The 24905-nt window shown below is 37.9% G+C and overlaps 1 protein-coding gene and 1 non-coding gene across 4 annotated transcripts in view; both read right to left on the bottom strand.

Moving 5' to 3' along the window:
• Positions 1–24905, bottom strand: part of SBF2 (SET binding factor 2) — a 528888-nt gene that overhangs the window by 46941 nt on the left and 457042 nt on the right. For 2 of the 3 annotated variants that reach the window (XM_063608381.1, XM_055094099.3), the window contains exons 22-29: positions 24591–24786; positions 21516–21643; positions 20125–20300; positions 17182–17327; positions 14060–14258; positions 6753–6949; positions 3860–4000; positions 2573–2668 (exon numbers count right to left, since the gene is read on the bottom strand). In XM_063608381.1, coding sequence (XP_063464451.1) covers positions 2573–2668; positions 3860–4000; positions 6753–6949; positions 14060–14258; positions 17182–17327; positions 20125–20300; positions 21516–21643; positions 24591–24786 — 1279 coding nt within the window. The remainder of the gene's footprint in view (positions 1–2572; positions 2669–3859; positions 4001–6752; positions 6950–14059; positions 14259–17181; positions 17328–20124; positions 20301–21515; positions 21644–24590; positions 24787–24905) is intronic. The other variant, XM_003818147.6, reaches the window with a different exon arrangement.
• On the bottom strand, positions 18379–18440 carry LOC112441251 (U7 small nuclear RNA). Its single transcript, XR_003029191.1, has one exon. It is a non-coding gene; the product is annotated as a U7 small nuclear RNA (small nuclear RNA).

The following is a 24905-nucleotide window of genomic DNA, read 5'->3' on the forward strand; positions in this document are numbered from 1 at the left end:
CTGACACACTCATTGGAAAGATGACTCAAGGAGGTTGAAAGCTCTTAGGAAATCCTGCAATTACAGAAAGTTCTGACGAGGCAGGAAAAGAAAGTATCCAAAAAACCAGTATGACCACTGGGAGATGTGTACAGTTTTCAAAAGGGAAAAAAGTGAATTTTGTAAAGTAGAATCTTTATGTTGATTCTGAACCAAATTCTAGGAATGGATTATCAATGGACTATTTATAATTACTTTAAAAAAAAAAGCACTGATTCCTATAATAAATCACAGCAAAATAACCATAAAACCCGTGGTGATGCAGTGAATTGTTTGAAAGACTGGCAAATAGTGGATTAAAACGATTGACAGAGATTTAGAAATATGGGCCTGGTGAGTTTTAGTGGGAAGACTCATAACCAGTATAGATGAACAGACTGATCTTTTTCTTCAGAGGGGTTTATATTATTTTGCTGTAGGTCTTTGTCCTTAGCTCTGGCTTGTTCAACATTTTTTTAAACAAAGAATCACATGAGAACAATGATCAAATGTATGGATGACAAAAGGCTTGAAAACAGCAAATGCACTGGTAGACAGAATCAGGGTCCAAAGGTCTAAAACACCCATCCACATCCCAAAACATGAAATTTCCTAGTTATAACACTGCTAGTGGGTCCAAAAAGCAACCATCAAGGCCAGTATATTTTTAAGAACAATAGCACATGTGAAGCAGACAGGGATTTCAAATGATATTAATCTCCACATGGGTTAACCTAGTGATGGGGCTGCCCATAGCTAATGCAGTTTTAGGCTGTGAGAACACCTAGAGTGCTGGGTTCAATTCTGTGGAGTGTTCAGACTGATAAGGATGGTGAGTGGACTACAACCATTTGAACTGGGGATATTCAGAGTTAACTAAAGGCAGGAAAAGAAAGTATCCAAAGGACCAAGATGTGTATGGTTTTCAAAAGGGAAAAAAGTGAATTTTGTAAAAAGTGAATTTTGCAGAAAGCAAGCCTGACAAGAGTTTTTCCTGAAGGGTTTTAGGTGTGGGAGAGTACACTTACTTTCTAACCTCAGAGGATAGAGCTAGGGCCAATATGTAAAAGTGGTGGTCAATATGAGAAAGCAACACATAGAGTTGCTCACAAATGTAAGGGATTATTTTGGGGAAGAAATGAGTTTCCCATTACTGATGATGTTCAAGCAGAAACAAGATTACTTACTTAGTGTGTAGTGTGTATATATGTGTGTGTGTGTGTGTGTGTATACACACACTTTTGTTTATTTTTTGAGATGGAGTTTTGCTCTTGTTGCCCAGGCTGGAGTGATCTCGGCTCGTTTCGCTCTTGTTGCCCAGCAATGGTGCGATCTTGGCTCTATGCAACCTCTGCCTCCCGGGTTCAACTGATTCTCCTGTCTCAGCCTCCTGAGTAGCTGAGACTACAGGTGTGCACCACCACGCCTGGCTAATTTTAGTATTTTTAGTAGAGACAGGGTTTCACCATGTTGGCCAGGCTGGTCTGGAATTCCTGACCTCAGGTGATCTGCTTGCCTCAGCCTCCCAAAGTGCTGGGATTATAGGCATGAGCCACCATGCCCGGCCTACTAAGTATCTTTTTAAGGGAATTCATCATTATATGGGGGTGAGAGGAAGAGTCTAAGATTCTGTGACTCCATTGTGAGACAGTGGGACTTCACAGTTGAGATATCTGGGGCCAGGTGCTTTCTCACGCCTGTAATCCCAGCACTTTGGGAAGCCCAGGTGGGAGGACTGCTTCAGGCCAGGAGTTCAAGACCAGCCTGGGCAACATAGTAAGACTCTGTCCCAAAAAATATTTTAAAAATTTAGCTGGGAGTGGTGGCACACACCTGTAGTCTTAGCTCCTTGGGAGCTTGAGGCAGGAGGATTGCTCAAGCCCAGGAGTTGGAGGCTGCAGTTAGTTAGCTATGACAGTTCCACTGCACTCCAGCCTGGGCAACAAAGTAAGACTCTGTCTTAAAAAAAAAAAAAAAGAATCTGGTCTGGAATTTCCTCTGCAGAGTGAAAAGAATCTCACATAAACTTCCAGAGAACAAAGTGGATGACCTTTTGGAGCTTAAAAGAATGAATACTTAGCCTTTCTCTATTTCCTCATGTCAGCAGCTACCTGGATATCATGATGTCTTATCCTCCAAACCAGTATTTCAGAGGACAGGAGCAAAAATAACAGGACTTGGAGTTCCTTCGATCTGGAATCACTTCTCCTTAACTATCTATACCTCTGTGATAGATTGGTCTTTCTGCCCTGCAAATCTGGAGTATCAGGGAGTACTCCCAGGGCTGACTCATCATTTAGACATGCTCCCCTTACCTCTTAATGCTCCCAAACTTATCAATATATATGACATCAGCAATTATTATACTTCTTGTCCCACAAGGCTAAGCTCATCTGTCATCATGCTAGTAATACATTTGACCATTCATTCAGAAGAGGGTAATTAAGAACAATTTGAACCATAATTAATTGATTTAAAATATCAACTATCTAGAAAAATGCTTTCTGCTTTTAAGCTTGCATCAGTGCTCAGTTATAAAATCAATCTTACTAACCTCCTTGAGCAAAGCTATTGGATGGGTTTACATCCAAATGTCCTGGCACTACCTGCTTAAGCACAGTGGACATTCTTGAAGTCCTCCTTTCAGTCCCTAAAGTCAGCCAAAAAGAAGAACAAAAACCATGTTGTTTGGGTTAACATTACTCAAATGACAAAAAGTTATCTTCACGTGTAGCATGTTTAAGTGCTGCCAAACATTGTACTTTTAAGTACCCAAAGCTTTATTAGAGATAACAAGGCAATGTTATTATTAATCAGAGATAACACACATTTGCAAGATTATAGAGAGTTAGGTTTGGCAAGTGCAATCAGAGAATTTAATGATAAATGGAGCAAGGCATGCATGGTGTTATTTTACAAGAAAAGCCACTTTCTGCTTATGTTGAGCTAATTCAAATAGCTGATTAAGCCAAAGAGACCAACTTCTCAAGTCACATGCTCCTGTGTCTAACACATTAGGGTTACCTCTACATGAACCCTTTGGGGTTCCATCACATGATAACTGAAACAGAATATTAGTACAAGTCTTAATGGCTTCATCCAAATCCAGTGAAAACAAATTGTACTGAAAATCATAATAGGCTGCAGATATTTTATCCAAATCCAGTGAAAACAAATTGTACTGAAAATCATAATAGGCTGCAGATATTTTGGGAATTTCAAACTTATAAATGATGATTTTAATAAATACACATTTAACAAACATGTTCCACTTACATATTCCATGTCATAATAATATTTTAAAGTCTATGAAAGATAAATATGGGAATAAAGGGTGACTTTATTTATATTTCCCACTTCCTCTCCAATTACTCTTTTGAAAAGGAAATAACTGAGCTGGGTGTGATAAATATGGGAATAAAGGGTGACTTTATTTATATTCCCCACTTCCTCTCCAATTACTCTTTTGAAAAGGAAATAACTGAGCTCACACCTCACACCTGTAATCTCAGTACTTTGGGAGGCTGAGGCGGGAAGACTGCTTGAGCCCAGAAGTTCGAGACCAGACTGGGCAACACAGTGAGACCCCATCTCTTAAAAAAAAGAAAACAAAACAAAAAAGAAAAAACTGAACCTCTAAGTTTAGTTACTATTTACTAGACATTAATAGTGGTAGATTTCTAAGTAAAAGGAGTTAAACTTATAACCCTTCAGGGTAAAACTTTTAAGAAGTCTTGGTGAAGGAACAGTACAAATAACAAATAACAGTACAAATAACCCTAGGAACAGAACTGACCTTTCATTAGAAGCTGTCAAGAAGAAAAGTATTATCAAATCTTACCTGGAGATAGAGCAAAGGCTGGCCTGACAGTAAGAGTGCTGTTGCCTCTGAGTTTCTGATGGACAGAAACAGCATTCAGTAAGGCTTGCAAGTATTTCTCTTGTTCTATGCTACTGGAAGATTCTAAAGAGGAGGTAGGAGCTATAAAAGGAAAATATATTGAATAAAATAAGCTGTCTCTGTGTTAACAAAACAAGTATCTATCTATCTATCTATCTATCTATCTATCTATCTATCTATCTATCTATCTACCTATCTATGCTTATTTTTCTCTATATAGTCTACAAGTTACCACACCCAAATATAGAAACCAGCCCCACTTAAATTGCCAGTCTATTAAATGGCTAATCCTCCACTGTAATGCTGGTTTTACCACACCTACTTCTTGATTGCCTCATTATCCTTCCAGAAAGAGCCCAGGTCTGGAAAACCAGCACAGGGCTACCCTTCCAAGCATAGATTGGGCTTGAAAGCACAGGGCATAGCTTCTCATTATCCAAGCAACTCAAAATGAAGATTCATGAACAACAACGCCTTGATGATATCCCCCAACCATCCTGACCAGGTTATTGCTTGGGAGTGGGTTCCTTTGACATCCCAGAATGGGTAGAGTTAAGAACTTTCCAATACCAGCAACTTTATTTCAATTCTGCCACATAGACCCACCAGGGGACATGAGCCTGTAAAGATTTGTAGAGGGAAGAGTGGAAGAAGATGGGGAGAAGATAGGAGCAACTACTGCCAATCCCTGGTCCTTCTAAATGAGGAGCAAAAAGTATACACAATTGTGAGAGCAATTCTGGGTTGATGGCCATATAAGCCTGGTTTGGGTAAAGCAAAACAGAATCACTGAAATTGGCCCAGACAGTTTAAAGAGGACAGGGGATGGACTCACTACAAGGACAACAGATATTCATAAATTTTCTTACAACCTGAATAGAAAATAAATAATTAGCATTATTGTATTTCATCAACTTTAATATGTCATCAATTCTAAGACGCACTGTTATTTTATTGCCTAACAATAAAAACTGCTTATCAATTAAAAAATTGCCATTTAAACTATGACACTATTCTTTCTGATCACATCAATTATAAGATGCATTGCAATTTCAAAGATACTAGTTGTCAGCCGGGCGCAGTGGTTCACGTCTGTAATCCCAGCACTTAGGGAGGCCGAGGCAGGCAGATCACCTGAGGTCAGGAGTTCGAGACCAGCCTGACTAACATGGTGAAACCCCATCTCTACTAAAAATACAAGAATTAGCTGGGTGTAGTGGCGGGCGCCTGTAATCCCAGCTACTCGGGAGGCTGAGGCAGGAGAATCGCTTAAACCTTGGAGGCGGAGGTTGCAGTGAGCCAAGATCGCGCCATTGCACTCCAGCCTGAGCGACAGAGCAAGACTCCATCTCAAAAACAAAAAAAAAAAAAAACAAAAACAAAACAAACAAAAAAAACCCAAAAAAACCCTAAAGATATTAGTTGTGAGTAAATGTGGAAGTTGAATATGAAATATAGTAAATTTAAATTAGATTAAAAAAATCAGCAACCAGTGGAATAAGTTTCAACTGTTTTCCAACTAAAAGATTAGTGATACGCTTATCGGTGCTCCTAAAATCATTCACTCATTTTACATAACATATATGCTTGTGTTCTATTTTACTATTATTTTATTTCATTTTTTTTGAGACAGGGTCTTATTCTTTCACTCAGGGTGGAGTGCAGTGGTGCAATCGTGGCTCACTATAGCCTTTACCTCATGGGCTCAAGTGATTCTCCCACCTCAGCCTCCTGAATAGCTGGGACTCAGGCACGTGCCACCACGCCTGGCTAATTTTTGTATTTTTTTGTAGATATGGGGTTTTGCCATGTTGCCCAGGCTGGTCTTGAACTCCTGAGCGCAAGCAATCCTCCCACCTTGGCCTTCCAAGTAGCTGGGACTACAGGCATGAGCCATTGCACCTGGCCCCTTCTTATGTTCTAACATACCCACCAGGTGGCTTGGGAGCACACAGTGTTTCAGAGGAGAAACAGTAAACAGCCAACTGCCTTCAATTACACCAGTAGTGAGACTTCAAGGCAGGTGGAAGGCTGCCCTCAGTCAACCTAATGATCAAAATATTGGCTGACTTTCAAAAAGCACATGGTTGTACCTGGTGAATCACAGATTCTGAGTTTACTTCATTTCCAAAGGTGGAAGAATGCAGCCATCCCTAAATCGGATCTGATATCTTAGTGGCCTACTGTTTCATTTTTTTTGAGCATCTATTATGAGGCAGAAGCTATGAGAAAGGTCAGCAAAATACAGCTCCTGACTTCAAGACCTCAGACATGGTACTCACAAGTATCCTCAGAATATGGGACAGCTGTACTTATTATTTCGCTAGCTTCCTAAAAACCTCTTTGCTTGAAAGATCCTGAAGCAGCATTTGCAGTCATTAGTTTGCTGTCTTGTGTGTGCATATGACTTGTAAGAGTGAGGATGGATATCTCATATCACATGGCACAGAATCTCATCTTACCTCTGAAGCTGTTAAATGTATTTGGATGCTTCCCAGGAGAAAGAAAAAAGTTTGATATAACCTAGTTTCCATCTGTGAATACTCTGGTTTGCTGGAATGAAAATTGCCTAGGACCAAAGACTTTATTATATTAATTTCTATTAAAATCCAAGTACAGACCAGACATATTAAGATGTCAAATTCAATGTGGAGCCTCACACTATCAAGTATAGTTCTTGTTTAAGCTGTACATGTTGTATGTAGCAAAGTGGAAAAGTTTGTGTGTGAGACAAGACTTGATGAAAAGGCACCATTCCCAGATTTTACTTCCTTTATTTTTAGCACTGTCCTTATGTGAACGGGTGGTAATTGTGTTATAGAGAGATGCTTACCGGCCTGAGGGGAGTTCTGAGATTTGAAAAGACCAACGACTCCCTTCCCATGGAATCCTCCAGATCGGAGGAGCAGAGTACCACTTCTTGAGTTCTTCCAACATACAACAGGCAGGCGATTGTGTCGATAGCAGCGAGCTACTCTTGGTAAACTACTGTCCTGTACAGCTTGAGGTACGACTAAAAGGCCAGGATAGCTTCAGAGACATAGAAGAGAGAAGAGAATGATTGGGGGAAGGAACAGAGGGGAAGGAACAGAGGGGAAGAAAAGGGGAAGAAAAGGGGAAAGGAAATGAGAGAAGAGGGAGACAGAGAATATAAGAAATTGAATACTAATATCATAGTAATTTTCTAAGATTCAGAAACATATTAGTTGAAGGGTAAGATATATTTATTTTCTTTTTTAATTTTATTTTTATTTTTGTAGAGACAGGGTCTCACTTTGTTGTACAGGCTGGTTTCAAATTTTTGGGCTCAAGCGATCCTCCTTCCTCAGCCTCCCAAAGTGCTGGGATTATGGGCGTGAGCCATTGTGCCTGGCCAACATATTTCAAATATGGAACTTAGTTTCAACTTCTGAATTCTTCAGGGATTGAGAAGAAAATCCCTAGATGGTGAAAATAGCTAACTCATCCACTGATCTGTAGTCTTTTTTGAAAAGAGCCCCATTCACTGATATTGCAGACTTCTGCTGAATAAACTTAGAAAATAAAAATATTATGTAGAATTCTTTAAAAGGCCTCTGTTGAACTATTTCCCTTGCCTTATACATTACTTTTCCACAACTTGAAATAAAGATCGTAAGATTACCAGATTAATGTCAACTTTATGAGAATGACAAGTCAAATTGTAAACAATTCATAGATCACTGAGATGACATTAGAGAATACAGCATGCCAATATTAGACTGCCTGAGATGGTGAAAGGCTTAAAAACCAAAACCAAATTATTTTTGGCATGAGAACAATTTGTTCAAATGTCAAATGAGTTTAAATAGTTAATAACACTACATGTTGATACTTATTTTAAAAGATTAGCTTATAAAGTTACAGGATATGATGCTGGGAAAATAACATGTAAGAGTACATACAGATTAATAAATGCAAGAAGATAGGCAGGTTTCAGAGTCATTTCTTTTTTTTAGTTTAATTAGAAATATTACACTAAACAGATTTTATATTTATAACCTCCTAACCACTAATCCTATATCTTTTTTTTTGGTGATTTTTTTTTTTTTTTTGAGATGCAGTCTCACTCTGTCGCCCAGGCTGGAGTGCAGTGGCACGATCTCAGCCCATTGCAAGCTCCGCCTCCCGGGTTCATGCCATTCTCCTGCCTCAGCCTCCCGAGTAGCTAGGACTACAAGCGCCCGCCACCATCCCTGGCTAATTTTTTGTATTTTCAATAGAGATGGGGTTTCACCGTGTTAGCCAGGATGGTCTCGATCTCCTGACCTCGTGATCTGCCCACCTTGGACTCCCAAAGTGCTGGGATTACAGGCATGAGCCACCGTGCCCAGCTGGTGATTTTTAAATTTTGGTAAAATATACCTAACATAAAATTTATCATGCTATCCCTTTTTTTTTTTTTGAGATGGAGTTTCACTGTTGCCCAGGCTGGAGTGCAATGGCGCGATCTCAGCTCACCGCAACCTCTGCCTCCGGGGTTCAAGCAATTCTCCTTTCTCAGCCTCCTGAGTAGCTGGAATTACAGGCATGTGCCACCACTCCTGGCTAATTTTGTATTTTTAGCAGAGACAGGGTTTCTCCATGTTGGTCAGGCTGTCTCGAACTCTCAACATCAGGTGATCCGCCTGCCTCGGCCTCCCAAAGTGCTGGGATTACAGGCATGAGCCACTGCGCCCGGCCCATGGTATCCTTTTTTATTTATTTATTTATTTATTTATTTATTTATTTATTGAGACATAGTTTCGCTCTTGTTGCCTAGGCTGGAGTGCAATGGTGCGATCTCGGCTCACTGCAACCTTCGCCTCCTGGGTTCAAGCAATTCTCCTGCCTCAGCCTCCTGAGTAGCTGGGATTACAGATATGTGCCACCACACCTGGCTAATTTTGTATTTTTAGTAGAGATGGGGTTTCTCCATGTTGGTCAGGCTGGTCTCGGACTCCTGACCTTAGGTGATCTGCCCGCCTTGGCCTCCCAAAGTGCTAGGATTCATGCTATCCTTTTTTATGTGTACAAACCAGTGCCATTTAGTACATTCCCAATGTTATGCAACTACCACCACTATCCATTTCCAAAACTTCTTATCCCTTATCTTGATAAGAACCAGTGCTGAGAGGAGGGAAAGGAAATCTAGTTTATGGTCACATAAATCATAACCTTCAACTACTTTACTGAATGCCAAATTAACTTTCCATACTTAACCAATGATACCTTGGAAGCACTCTGAAAGCCTAGGGCTTTGGTGCTCTAGGAAGCTGTGGCCTGAATTTTTGTAATACCACAAACTGATGAAAAGACCAAGCTATAGACATAATCACTCATGAAGACTGAAACGGCAGTTCCATAATTAGGACCCTCTATCTCCACTTGAATATCAGTTTTTCCCAACTTGCTTCAAGATACAATGTGTATTAGACGGGAATAATGTTTAATGGTTCCAGGAGCTACTTCAATAATTGGTAAAGAACGAGCACACTCCTTCACTCCCTGCCCCCTGTAGTGAGCCATCTCCTTCCACTGTGAATGAGCACCACACACAGACCATCCTCTGTTACATACAAGATCTGTGGCTCTCTCCTGCTTCCTGACATGGGCTTGCATGACAGCTGGAGAGCCCCTCATGCTGGGGCAAATTGTGTGAAGCCTAAAGACCAAGAGAAGCTACTCTCAGTACCAGTCTCATTTCGTAATGAAAGATATCAATTTCCCTGCCACCCATCCTAACCCACTACTCAGAGCCTTCAGCTCTGGGCTCCACAGTTAACTCTCAAGAGGTAGACTAGGCTTCAGAAGCTGTTGTGGAAACTTTTTAATTCAAGCATAATTCACATACAAATGCTCAAAACCTAGGTGATATCATTACCACCTAGGTCAAGAAATTGACCACTACAAGCATCCAAGATCTAGTATTTCCTCCCAGTCACTATTTATTCTTCTTTCTTAAAGATTACCACTATCCTGCCTGGCATGGTGGCTTACACCTGTAATCCCAGCACTTTGGGAGGCCCAGCTGGGAGGATGGCTTGAGCCTAGGAGTTTGAGACCAGCCTGGGCAACATAGTGAGACCTCTTCTCTACAAAAATAAATAAATAAAATAAAAAGAAAATTAGACAGGTTTGGTGGCATGTGCCTAGTCCCAGCTACTCAGAAGGCTGAGGTGGAAGGATCGCCTGAGCCAGGGAGGTTGAGGCTGCAGTGAGTTGGAATCACATCACTGCACTCCAGCCTGGGAGACAGAGCAAGACCTTGTCTCAAAAAAAAAAAAAAAAAAAGATTACTACTATCCTGACTGCTAACAATGTGGATGAATTTTGCTTCTTTTTGAATTCTAGATAAAGGGAATCAACAGAGTTTATTCTTTCATGTTTGGCTTCTTTTGCTCAATATTATGTTTATGAGATCCATCCGTGTTATTTGTACTCACGTGTAGTTTGTTCATTTTCATTACTGTATTTCACTGTGTGAGTATGATACCATTTATCTATTCTCTTGTTGATTTTGAGTAGTTTCTAGTTTTTTTAATTATTAAGAATGTTGCCATGAACATTCTTGTAGATGTCTTTTGGGAGAACATATGTATTTCTGTTAGAAATTCTACTCCACCTAAGAGGAGAATTTCTAGGAATTAGGTTATGAATATGTTCAGTAGATGTTTAAATGTTTAGACAGCATTAGACAACTTTCCAAAGTTATTTAACCAATTTATAGTCCTTTTTACTCTCTTGATGATATCTCCTGACGTACAGAAGTTCTAAATTTATCAATTTTTTACTTTATAGATAATGTTTTTCCCATCCCAAGAAATCTTTCCCTATACCTCAAGGTCATGAAGACATTCTCTTATCTTCTAGAAGCTTTATTGTTTTAAGCTTATTTGTTTTAACCTTAATAACAAACCTATTGTTTTATTGTTTTAACCTTTTACATATAGATCTATAGGTCAATGGGAATAGGTCAAGATTAATTTTTCCCAGCATCCTTTATTGAAAAAACATCTTCCATCCACTGCTCTTAAGTGTTATTTTTATCTTAAATCAAGTATCCACATATGTTGGGGTGTTTCTGTTTAATATATTCCCTATTTTGCTCCACTGGTCCGTTTGTCCATTCTTGTGTCAGTCCTATACTGTCTTAATTACTGTAGCTTTATAAAAACTCTTGACATCCTATAGTATTATTCTGTAAGACTATCTTGGCTACTCTGTCTTCCACATTTTTACGTAACTCTTAGAATTACCTTTTCAGTTTCCATTAACATTTTGCTGAGATTGGGACTGATTCTATAGAACAATTTCAGGAAATTCAGTTTTAGAATACTGAATATTCTAATCTAAGAACCTGAAATATCTACTTATTTAGCTCTTCAATGATCTTCAATATTGTTTTAAGTATTCCATGTAGAGGTCTTGCACTGGTTATTAGAGTCATCCCTAAGTAATGTTTTTTAGTGCTACTGTAAATAGTAGGAATAATACCAAAATAGCATCACTTTTTGGAAATTTCATTTTGTAATAATGTTTTTAGTATATATATAATTATTGTAAATGACCTTGTACTAGTGACCTTATCAGTGACCTTGTACTAAATCCACTTAATTTTAAAAGTTTATTGGCAGATTCCTACAGATTTTCTACATGTGCATTTTGGTCATCTGTGAGTAATGGCAGTTTTATTTCTTTCTTTTCAATCTTTATACCTTTTATTACTTTTCTAGTCTCTTTGCACTGCCTAAGACCTCTAGTACAACACTGAATAGAAATGGTGATAATGGGCATCCTTGTCAGGATTTCAGAGAAAAAGCTTTTAATATTGTATTTATTTCTAAGATAAGTAATTTCCTGTGTAGCATTTTTAAGACAGAAGATTAAGGAGCTACCCACTGTTCCACTGTAGACTTCTCTGAGGCCTTCAGGGCGCTACTCATGGGAGCTCATTCTTACTCTCTTTTGCTGAGAGCTTTTTTCTAAAAATCACAAATGTGACAAAAAATACAGCATTTACATAAATAAATTTACATAAATAAAACTCATAAGTGTACTTTGCATTTGCAAAATGCTTATCTTTATATAATAAACTTCTTTTTAATTCTGTTAATGTGGTAAATTACACTGACTGATTTTCAGATGTGAAACCAGTACTCTATTCCTACAATAAACTCCACTTGATCTTAATGAATTGCTGTGTGTAAAATAAACCTTTTGTCATTATCAACCATCCTTTCTTACTGCTTTTAAAGTCTACTTTGATATTCATATAGTGACAACAACTTTTTTTAAAGGTAGTTTTGCGTGGTATATTTTTTCTATCCTTTTACTTTCTACCTTTTTATATACTTGTATATTAGATTTATCCCTTAAAAGCAGCAGAAAGCTTTTTTTTTGGAGACGGAGTGTTGCTCTGTCACCAGGCTGGAGTGCAGTAGCTTGACCTCGGCTCACTGTAACCTCCACCACCAGGGTTCAAGTGATTCTCCTGCCTCAGCCTCCCAAGTAGCTGCCACTACAGGCACAAGCCACCATGCCCAGCTAATTTTTGTATTTTTAGTAGACACAGGGTTTCACCATGTTGGCCAGGATGGTCTCCATCTCTTGACCTCGTGATCTGCCTGCCTCGGCCTCCCAAAGTGCTGGGATTACAGGCGTGAGCCGCTGAGCCCAGCCACTTTTTTTTTTTTTTTTTTTTAAAGCAAACCCTGATCTCTTTCTTTGAATTGGAACATTTAGTCAATTAATAATTAATGCAATTATGGATATATTTGAATTTAAATCTACCATCTTACTACTTGTTATTTATTCCATTTGTTCTATGTCCCCTTTTTTTTCCTTTCTTGCCTTCTTTTGGATTATTTTTTATTATTCCATTTCCTTCCTGCTAATAACTTAATGGATATATATTACTTTTTACCATCATAAATGCTTTATAACCAGTGTTCTAATAAGTCATCTATTAAAATTTTATTTTACTTCTGACAGATTGGAATGATAAATGAGTCTGTTTTCTCAATGGCTGGCATAATTTTGATAGCAAACTTTCCAAACAGCAGGACATCACACCCCGACAACATGACTCATCTTCAGAGAAAATTTAGTTAGAATGATGGAGAATTCCAGAAAAATTACTGCATACTCAGAGTGCCAATTTTTCAGAACTTCATGCAAAATGTTTATTTGGCCACAATCTCAAAACTATATTCCCAACTTGTTTCTGAAGTTTCATATTAATATTTGTAAACTTAAATTGCCATTTAAAATGACATATCTATCTTTAAGAGCAACAGGGTTGAAAGTAACATTAAGATAACTTTCTAAAATATGTACAAAGCTTACAATTTACAAAGTGATTTCAGAGCTGTTTAAGCAGGAATTTATAAATGCAAAGAAAAATCTTACCTGGAGATGAAAATGACTAAACTTGTGGATGGTGAAAATGTAATTTTAGAAAATATATATTTACATATAGTAAAGCATGGAATAAGACTCAACATATTTGAAAAACAGTGAGAGATGACAAGAACAGAAAAAAGAAAATGCCTCTTTATTTACAACCTTTAAGTAATATTCCCTTGAAAACATTCCAATTAGACCGCATAAGAAAGCCTTGCCTACACCTGGGTCAGCAAATTATAGCCTGTGGGCCAAAACTGGCCATGCCCACTCATTTCCTTACTGTCTGTGGCTGCTTTTGCGGCACAGTTGAATAGCTGCAACAAGAGACTCTATGGCTCATAAACTGAAAATATTTACCAACTGACCCTTTATAGAAAGAGTTTGTGGCTCCCCAGCCTACAAAAGACTTTCATGTCCTCTATTGGGCTGGGAAAATCCTGTTCTTCAAGTTATCTTTAGTCATGCTAGAAAAGAAGCAAACTGGGAAGAGAAAGACAAGAGAAATTCATAGGGGGTGAGTACTTTACCTTTCACCTTCTCACCTACTAGAGGTACTTTCAGTAAGGTAATTGTTCCGAGAATGCCAATGAGATGCTTGCTCGTATCCTGGAGACCTTGTTCTTATTTTCAGGCATTTTTATCTATCTCAGGGCTATGGATGCAAATGGCCTATTAAAGATTCAAATAAGAAGAAAGGAAAGAAGACCTCTTTTTGGAGCCCACTGACACACTAACCTCCGGCAGAGTGAATACATCCTGTTGGAGGCAGTAATTCGAAAATACTCGGGTCTTGAACGGGAAGAGCTGCCACTTATGGTTCCTAAACCTAAACGATGATAGTCTCTGAAACAAGCTTTTTCCACCAACTGTTCCATTGTAGACTTCTCGGAGGCCTTCAGGGTGGTACTTGTGGGGAGCTCACTCTCATCTGAAACTGTGATGGTAGAGACAGATATCGAAGAAATGATTAGCTCAAAGCAATTGAGGTCTTCAGGGTAGTACCTGTGGGGAGCTCACTCTCATCTGAAACTGTGATGGTAGAAACAGATATCGAAGAAATGATTAGCTCAAAGCAATTGAGGCCTTCAGGGTAGTACCTGTGGGGAGCTCACTCTCATCTGAAACTGGGATGGTAGAGACAGATACTGAAGAAATGATTAGCTCAAAGCACAGAATTAAAAACTTCCTTTTGGGCTGGGTGTGGTGGCTCACGCCTGTAATCCCAGCACTGGGAGGCTGAGGTGGGCGGATCACAAGGTCAGGAGTTCGAGAGCAGCCTGACCAACATGGTGAAATCTCATCTCTACTAAAAATACAAAAAATTAGCCAGGTGTGGCGGCAGGCACCTGTAATCCCAGCTACTCGGGAGGCTGAGGCAGGAGAATCACTTGAACCCGGGAGGTGGAGGTTGCAGTGAGCTGAGACCGTGCCACTGCACTCCAGCCTGGGCAACCGAGCGAGACTTTGTCTCAAACCCCGCCCCCCGCCGCAAAAAAAAAAAAAACCCGCTACTTTTGAAGAAGACTCTTACACCAAGACAGGTTTGTATTAGGATGACAAGTATTATGTATATCACAAATTAAATCATGTAACTTCTGTGAGGAATCTCACTTAAATAAACATAAATTAAAAGTGTAATGAATAGTCAAGAAATAAAATATCAGTAATTCAACTAAAAAATGTCAGGAAAATAATACCATTTAAATAATTTCTAAAAACAATATAATTTTGAATTCATTACCTACACTGTTCTGTTTCATGAAGGCTTGCTTATTGTCAAATTGCAGTGATTTCTATTTAGGACTCTATAAAAACACCCAAAGTTTGTCAGAGGCTAACCCATCAGTAAAATTTATCTTTCATAAAATCACTATACAAACTCATCATCCAGATTTCAGTTTACTTTTCAGACTATAAACTTTTATTAGAAATTTCTGGATTAACCAGAAGTTCACTAGAGGGAAAAATAACTTTATTTCCTCAGAGAGGTATAAAGAAGTTACACTTTTTTCCTGGAAATATTTTTGTTAGAGGATGTGGTGTATGTGGGAAACCCCCTCACAGTTTTACAATCACAGGTTACAGAATCCTTCACAATTTTAGATGTGGAAGAATTTACTCAATAATCAAATATTTTAGGGAGGCTTTTTTTTTTTTTAAAGAACATTCCTAATTGGTACTGCATGTTCTAACTGGGGGAAAAAAAAATCCATGTTAAAAACTGTCCTAATTTACTTCCCTATTTATTTTGAAAGTAAGAGACATCAAATCAAGCTTTCAAAGTTTTTGAAAATGTACTCAAAGTACTAATGTGCAGGCAAAGATATGGCCCTCTTTCATTAAAATATATTTTAAAAAAGCAGAACATCAACAATTAAGTGTTTCAATTTGTGAACTTCAATTCATGTTTCCATTTGTGAACTTCACAATGCAATATCATCAGGTATCAATTCTGTGTTGGCCTTTAATTTTCAGAGGAGCAAAGAACATTATATAATTTGGTCTTTTAGTAGAATAATTATCATAGAATAATAGGTTTTGTTCCATGAAATATAAAAAAAATTGAGTTAGAAGAGTCAATAGTGATGGGTAGCGATAATATTTTTATGGTTTGACATATGACTGTGAAAAGATCAGGGTTCCAACAAATGGGTGTGGTGTTATTTCAGTGATATAATGGTGGGTATTTTCATTGCCCCAGAGGCAAGCTTGTATGTACATGTTCTCACCCAGGGCATGCATACATACATACAAAACCACATAGGTTCTTTTTTTTTTTGAGGCAGAGTCTTGCTCTGTCCGACCCAGGCTGGAGTGCAGTGGTGCAATCTCGGCTCACTGCAACCTTCTCCTCCCAAGTTCAAGCAATTCTCATGCCTCAGCCTCCTGAGCAGTAGGGACTACAGGTGCATGCCACCATGCCTGGCTAAAATTTTGTATTTTCAGTAGTGACAGGGTTTCGCCATGTTGGCCAGGCTGGTCTCGAACTCCTGGCCTCAAGTGATCTGCCTGCCTCAGCCTCCCAAAGTGCTGGGATTACAGGCATGAGCCACTGTGCCCAGCCCACATAGGTTCTTTATCCCAGCAACTGAAAATGGAGACCGGTTAGCCAGTGCTTTCTCTAAAGATGAGGTTTCTTTTTTAAAATGTTGTTGTTGTTAGTAGTAGTTTTTGCAAAACCACCGGTGACTGATTCTAAGATCCTGAGGGGAAAAAAGGGTGTAATGGCATTCTGCCTCCCATTATATCAGCTTCTCTGTAGTGCTGATTCCATAGCATATTTGATACTGGGTTAAGAATGGGAAACAGTCACTCAGAGATTTTGCTACTAGCTTTCTGCCTCTTTTTTTCCCACTGAGAGATATTGTAGCTGTTCTTTCAAATATTTAGCAAGTATTTTTTCTTATGACCTAAGTATTCCTTCATCTTAGGTCCCCCATTTTGATTAAGAGCACCAACAATGTTCTTACCAAAAACTGAAATCTTCAACTTGAAATGTTCAATGTCCTTACCTTAAATTCTTATTCTAGAAGGATAAGATACAGGGGACTACTCTATACCTAAATTTCCCATGCAGTGGGGTTCCCTTCTTTCTTCTTTTAATGAGACCCACATAAAAATGACCAATTAGCTGTATGAATTTAGTAAAGAAGAAGTATAATTTAACAAAATATTACCTGAACAATGGGATATTGGGAAAATATTTTTCCCCCAGTTCTAAGAAGCTGGTAAGTGCTTCCATCTTCTCATGAGATCTAGGTTTTTGTGAATCAAGATGTAAGTGCAACTACATCTGAGTCTCTTATTCATATAAGAAATAAAGTTGAATAATGAAGGAAATTCAAGTTTTCACATACCAGATACATCATCATCTTCATTCCATCCAGGACGATTTACTCTTTCTTCCACAATTGTCCCTGTCTTCTTCTTCAGTAAATATTGCCGCCCAATTGTCATTTTCCCTGCCCTTTTGGCACCTTTCACAATTGTTTTTGAGAAGGTACTACAAGTCATAAAACCAAAGAGAATGTCAACTTAATATAAAAGCACTACTTGTATTGCTGACACCTACTTAGCTCAAATTGTTTCTTCTCCTTTCCCACAGCCACTACTGGTCCAGACTCTTGTTAAGCCTCTCCTTCTTTAGGTTACTTTTAATATGGCAGTAGACTAATTTCCCATAAAACACCACTGTCATCAGGATACTGTCTTAGGAAAAACGTGCAGGAAAATGTAAAGTGAGACACAAACTACTTATCACCCCAAATCTAAACTCCTTGGTTTAGCTTGTCGGGGAGGACTGCCCTGAACCCACTCTGGTTATCCTCATGCCACTGTCCCTACCACAGTTCCCACAAAGCATGCTTGTTGGAGTCCTCCTACATGGAAAGCCAGCCTGCCCACTTCTCTACTTACTCAAACTCTCTTTCTACCAACTCACAAGCCTTTCTTTGAGATCATATGGCCTTCATAGTTGGCAACACATTTGCTTATTTCTTAACTGTTTTAAGTGTGTATATGTGATGTCCTGACTCTAATTAGCTGTAAACTTTAAGAAGCATAGAAAAATAATATAATTCCCCTTTTTTGAAAGGAGAAAAATAAGAAATCAGAAACTTGAGTATCCTTTTGAGAATCAGCTTTAATTAAAGGGAAACTAAGATGTAAATCATTTGGACCTAAAAGTACTTTATTTATTCAAACAATTTAACCCTTCTTGCTGACAGAAAATCTAGGCAATCCAGAGAATTAAACAGAGAACCTATTTCCTGACTAATCAGATGGAGGTGAAGACTCTGAAGACTGTTCTTGATTATATTCTTCTCTATCACAAAGAACTCTTCTGGTGTTTTCTTGCCATTCAGTAAAAAGTGATAAGGCTTCTTTTATTATCAAATAGTTTCACCAGACTCCATCTTTAGTTATTTGCAATGTAAACCTGAAGGTTATGAAACACGTTTGAGATAACAGCTGGGAATCATAAAATACTGATATTTCCTAAATTAAACTTATTGTAAATCACTTGTGTAACTTTTATTTTTTAATTTTTATTAGTGGGCTTTCTGGCAAAAACTGGAAAGTCTGCTAGACAAATTCTAAAAGAGCTGTAACACTAGGTGTAACTCAAACTCAATGGGATTTTTGAAATTTTTTCCCAGCTAAAGCTATATCTTTTGTTTCATATACCCAGGCAACTCTTAAAATTTTTAAATTGCTACATCTCTGTTGCAGCTAATATAACAGGCTTGATACAGGTATATATTTCTGAAACTAATATAAATATACATGTTTCTGATAGTTTCTAAATGTAAAATACCACACAAAGCTTTGTCTCTTCCATTGAAGGCTGAGATAACAAACATCATAGGCTCCTCTCCGACCCTATGGTGCTAAGACAAGATGCTTGGTCCACTGCTGTAAATCCCTAGGAACTTGCTCATGCTTCAGCATACCATACCTGGATATTACCTGGTAAGCAAAGCTAGACAGGTGGCTAGCTGTGCAACTGAGAAATAATATACTGTCTGGAACCTCAAATTTTCTATAATCCCCAATCTACCCTTCTTTCAGGCAAAGGAAGGGCCTCTTTTCCAAAGTCTGCAAAGCTCTCCCTAGTATTGTAATTTGTATTGGCAGATGCCCGAATTCTACATGGTTAACAGTGAATGAAATTTTAGCCCTTATATTTTATCACTGATGGAAGATAACTTAAAACTATTGTTATTTCATCATAACTGAAGTTTAAAACTTTCAACATAAATTTCTAAAAACTTTCTAGAAAATAAGGGTTCATACTAAAGAAATATGACAACTAAATGCAATGCCTGATCCTGGATTAGATCCTGGACCAGGAATAAAAAAGTTAGGTACTAAACTAAAAAAGGATCATTAACACAATGTGAATATAGACTCTGGGTTAGATAAAAGTTTTATATTAATTAAATTTTCTGGCTTTGATTACTGTGCTTATATAAGATAATGCCGGACAAGGGGAGGGATAGCATTAGGACAAATACCTAATGCATGCAGGGTTTAAAACCTAGATGATGGATTGATGGCTGCAGTACACCACCATGGCACATGTATACCTATGTAACAAACCTGCACGTTCTGCACATGTATTCCAGAACTTAAAGTATAATAAATAAATTTAAAAAACAAAATAAAATAAAAAACATAAAAAGATAATGTCTTTGTTCTTAGGAAACATATTGTGATGTACTTAAGGATAAAGGGACATCTTATATCTAACTCAAATGGCTCAAAAAAAATATGTGTATATATGAGAGAGAGAATGATAAACAAATGGACCAAAGTAGAAACTACTGGTGAATCTGGGTAAAATATATACAGAAATTCTTTGTACTACTGTTATGAATTTTCAGTAAGTTTGAAATGTTCAAGAGTTATGAAAAACAGAAAATATAGCCTCCTGTTTCTAGATAAAAGCAAATCTGTCCACTGGGCCTGGATATTAATAAAAGCTGAAGGGATTGGTCAAAAGCATTTAGAAAGTGATCAATATGGAAAAAAGAGAAAATAGAATTTCACATTCTAAAAATGCATTGTGAGCAATGGACATGACAGTCAAAGCCTCTGGTAGCTTTTAGTTTTTGAAACTTGCTACATATATCAATGCTGCTGTTCCATAACTTTATGATCTTGGCCCCATGGGCTTGACAGAAACAGAACAGTGAATGAAAAGAGCAATCGCTTACACCTGGACACAAAGGATAGGTTACTCCTTTTGCAATCAATTACGGGAGGGCTGAAATTAACAGACTTGTCTTTCTTCTTACCGAAAAGAAGTGTTCTTTTCCTTCTGTTTTGGTAAAATTATTTGTGGGGTAGTTTGTCCAGCAGCAAAAGCAAAGGTACTGAAAATGGACTGAGGATAACGGAACTTCATCAGCTGTTTCTTAAAGATCTCTACTACTTCTGGACTGACTTCTTCATCAAATGCTACCTTAATCAACTAGAAGCAAAAGAGATTAAACACAAAAGACGCATTAAGGATTTCCTGGCGACTTTCCCCCAAACAACAGAATATAATAACACAAAATGGCAAGACTGGAGGTCGAAGGGACTTTGGATAACATGCAATACAATTTTTAAATTTTTAAAAATAAAAAAAGGCTCAAAAAGGTTTACTTGCCATAAATGGCTAGTTGGCAAGGAAAATCATGTATCTTCAAGTCAGTTTCTTTAAGATTATTTCTTCTACAATGGGATAGGGAATTGTATAGCAAACAGGCCCTTCTCATTTCTCAACTGGTTGGTTCCAGATAGAGAATTTGGCCTAATAAGGTCTCTTCCTACCCAGATACAACAAATGTAGGAAGAAAAAAAATCCGTTTGACTAGAATCCTAATCAGTACAGCTAGGCAATATTTGAGTGTGGAGTTCTTTGGTAGTCGGAACAGTGAGGAAATCCTTAGGCAGCCAATGCTTTCAGGTGATGAGAGAAGGTCTGGAGCCTAAAGATCAGCAGCCTTACATTTCACACAATTAGCATAGAAGCCAATAGGAGAGATCCTTGACTAGAAGGAAAGAGGCAAGAACTGGCATTCTTAGAAATCTGAGAAGTGATGAAGAATAAGACAAGCAAAATATTGCAAACTGAGAATTTAAAAACAGGAAAAACTAAGAAAAGGTCACTTCTTCCAGGGTCTGGTTTGCATTATTCAATAATTATTGAATTATTGCAGTAATTCTACAGAGTTCTGATACAGTCATAAACCCCTGGAAAACCTCTTGCTTTATCAGGGGTATGCAACTAGTACCAATAGAACTTTAGCCCTAGCTATACTGTTTACCTTTCCATAGAACAGCCACAGGGCATTTCCTTCAAAACAGATGACAAGATAATTGCTTTTTATCTAAAGGCTTCATCAAACAGGTATTGAGGTATAACTTGGCAGAGAATAAGAACCAATCACACTTGTCTAAGTTTCTAAGATCACTCATTATTGAGTATCTGCTGGTACTCTGAGTTGGCTAAGGGGCTCCAGGGATTAAATCCAAGACTATTCATGAGTTTACTCAGCTGATGACTACCCTCTCAGACCCTATGATCTTCCCCATTCTCATCCTCTTAACTTCTGAGCACATGACCACACAAAATGGCCATAATATCATTTGACTTTTGAAAATTTTTGAATAGTAAAACAATGGCTTCCTTTTTTAATACCTGAAAAGATGCTGATGTGATCTGCAGTCCTTCTTGCATGTTCTGCTGTAGCTGGTTCTGCATTGTAATCTTCTTCTCCTTGGTGATGGAGGCAATGGGAAAGCTCCGCACAACTGTCTGCTCACCCACTGTAAATAGACAGGACACAGCTTCAGCAACAACACTTTATAGCTCACTTTTAGAGTGTCTACTGCTCACTTCATCAGTCTCTGCTAGAGAAATGTATTTGAAGAGGACACTGCCCAGGGATGCAGTGAAAGAAAGTGCCCTTCACTCCAGAAAAGGATTATGTCTCAGGAGTGGCAAGTGACTTACATTTCACACAACTAGCACAGGAGGCAGTAGAAGGGATCCTTGACTAGAAGGAATGAGGCAAGAACTGGAATTCTTGGAAATCTGAGAAGTTAGAGACAAGTGACTTGCCACTCCTGAGACAGAGTCCTCTCCTCGAGTGAAGAAACTGTCACAGCCTGACTGCCTTCATTCTTTCTATCTCCCCAACCTACTGTGTGCCACATAAGATCACCTGGTTTAAGGCAATTTTATAGGAAGGGAGGTTTTACAAAAAAAAAAAAAAAAAAAAAACTCCTCAAGTATTGAAAAGACATCCAAGATATTTAATGTAAGGATAAAGCAAAAGAGAATAGGTTTTTAAAGTTTGTTTCCAAATATGTAAAAGATGTTATACTATATATATGTGCCTTTGGAAAACAAGCCTGGACTTAAGCGCAAGATTTTTAGGAGTTTATTAAAGCAAACATGGGAAAATATAAATAATTATTTATCAAGTACCTGAGGTTATGAAGATGAGAGTCTAGAAAAAAAGTAGCACACTCAAGACCTCCCTTGAAGAGCTTCCAATTTCCCGTGGGAGGAGAGTCACATGCAGAATATAATAATATGTGGTTAGCTCCTACGTTTGAGGGAACAGTCTACAGGGATTTAAATATTTCAGAGAAGGATCTCTGCATGCTAGCTGGATAGAAAATGATTTTTGGGAGAATTGAGAGAGAAGATGGAGCTTTAAAGGAAGTGTAGAATCTGGATTTGCAGAAGGGAAAGGAAGAGCATTTTAGGCAGTGGTAGAGGAACATAACAGGAGTGGCAATGAACAAGGCCTCCCAGCTAGTAAGCCAGGGTGGGGAGGGGGTGGGGAGATGTGAACTAGGTTCATCTTATTTAACAGCTCATACATTTCTTCATTTATTATAATCAGAATCCTAATTCCCTGGATCTATCAATCTGTAATCTAGAAAAATTCTGACTATCTTTTTACATCAAGCTCATATCCAGAGGCTAAGCAAAGTCAGGATGTACATAGGATTTAAGTTCTAGGATGTATTTAACACCTACATTTATATAACATGTAAAATTATAATATTTCTATGTGTCATCAAAGGATAAATTTTAAATTAGAAATTTAAAAGGAAATAAAAAGATTTTCTTTGACAAAAATAATTTTCCTAAGTGAAATTAATTCAAAATTTGAAAGGAAAAGGCAGAGAATATGAGATTTCATACTAAGCATACTTAAAAATAAATAAATTACAGCAATTTAAATGACCACATAAGCAAGGAAAAGGCAGAGAATATGAGATTTCACACTAAGCATAACTTTAAAATAAATAAATTACAGCAATTTAAATGACCACATAAGTATCACGTTTACGTGTCCAAAATGTGTGTTTATGGCCATTAACCTCACAAAAGTCCTACTATAAAAAACTGTAAGTACTGCATAGTTTCTTTTAAAAATACGTTTACTTTCAAATACAATTTGTGTATAGCAATATGAAGGAGCAGGCTAAGACACTTTTTTCTCCTTTTCACTTTTTCAAAATAAGCAGAACTATTCTTACAAATTCATCTTTCCTTATTTAATTTTATGAACTGTTGCGCATTATATGGTAAGCAGTCTTTTATGACTGATGTACTAAGCCATCTTGATTCTATTCAACCTAGGAATAATGCAACTGTTAAGATTTAAAAGAGAATACATTTTATATATCTGAATTCACTTGTCCAACAAATGAGTAGCACATAGTGCATACTCATCAAATGCTACTGCATACATAATTTCAAAGGAGAAAGGCACTTTCGTGACCATTTAGCCCAGTGGTTCTCAATCACAATCACTTGTGGGGCTAAAGAAATACACAGATGCCTGGGTCTCCCTATTTCTACTGCTTCAGATTCTAATACAATTGTTTGAGGGTTGGGCCCAGAAACTGGTATTTTTTTTTAAAGATTCCCAGATAATTCAAATATACAGCCAACATTAAGAACCACTGAATTATCACCAATGAAAGCCCAATCTCCCAATTTTATAAAAGAGGAAAATAAAGTCCAGAAAGGTTAAGTGATTTAAGTCACTGAGCTTTGACTTGGAGTCCTGTTGTTTTGCCCAAAGTCTTAATTATGTGCTTTTCCTATCAACAAGAGCATTTTACATATAGACTATAGTGAATTTAAGAAGATAATGTAGATTACTTCTGGTAGGGCATGCTATTCCTTTCCAATATAGAAGGCTGTACTGAATAGTAGAAAATAGAAACAGAAGTTATAGGAGTTTGGCAAGTAGAAGAGAAGTTGTCTGCTAAAAGGGAAGTGGGGTTAATTGGAATGGAATAAGAGGGAAGTGGGATTAGTTGGTGCTGGACAACCTTGTGATAGTTAGCATATCCTTCCACAAAAAGGTTCAAGTATCTGCAAGACCTTAGTTTTACAGTTAACTGTAGTACTCAGAAAGCGTGGACAAACCAGCAAGGGATATATTCAGCAGTTAGAGTGAATATCTCTAGGGTATAATACTCTGCCTCATGAAATGAAATTATGATCATTTCAGCAAATGAACCCTTGATTTATTGTTTAGAAGATAACACTTTGTTCTTCAAGTAAAAAACTATGACCCAAATTATCATTAGCTCTGTCAGACTAAAGTATTTCACCAAAATACCTGTGTGGCAAAAAGCTGACTTTGGATTTAAAATGATCTGCAAATCACTGTGCACAGATGGGATGGAGACCTCATGTACCACACAGATACCCATGTTCTGATGGCACGTCGAGTCATACCTAACTGATCATGGGGTGTTCCTCTGAAGAGAATCCTGTATGTGGTGAGGAACAAGGCTCCTTCTGCTGGCAGGAGCTGAGGGCCTCCGAGAAGACCTCCAGTAGCTTCTTCTCTTCCATCAGGATCCAGCAAGACTCGAAGACCCTCACAGACAATTTCTTCTCCTGGCAGCAGAGCAGGTCTAAGAATCTTGGGCTTACAACAGAAAAAGATTGATTGATTGATTGACGAATTGATTGATTTTTGGAGACAGGGTCTTGCTCTGTTGCCCAGCCTAGAATACAGTAGTGCAATCATAGTTCACTGCAGCATCA

Source organism: Pan paniscus, chromosome 9 (genome assembly GCF_029289425.2).
Source record: "Pan paniscus chromosome 9, NHGRI_mPanPan1-v2.0_pri, whole genome shotgun sequence".
In the NCBI taxonomy this organism is placed as follows: Eukaryota; Metazoa; Chordata; class Mammalia; order Primates; family Hominidae; genus Pan; species Pan paniscus.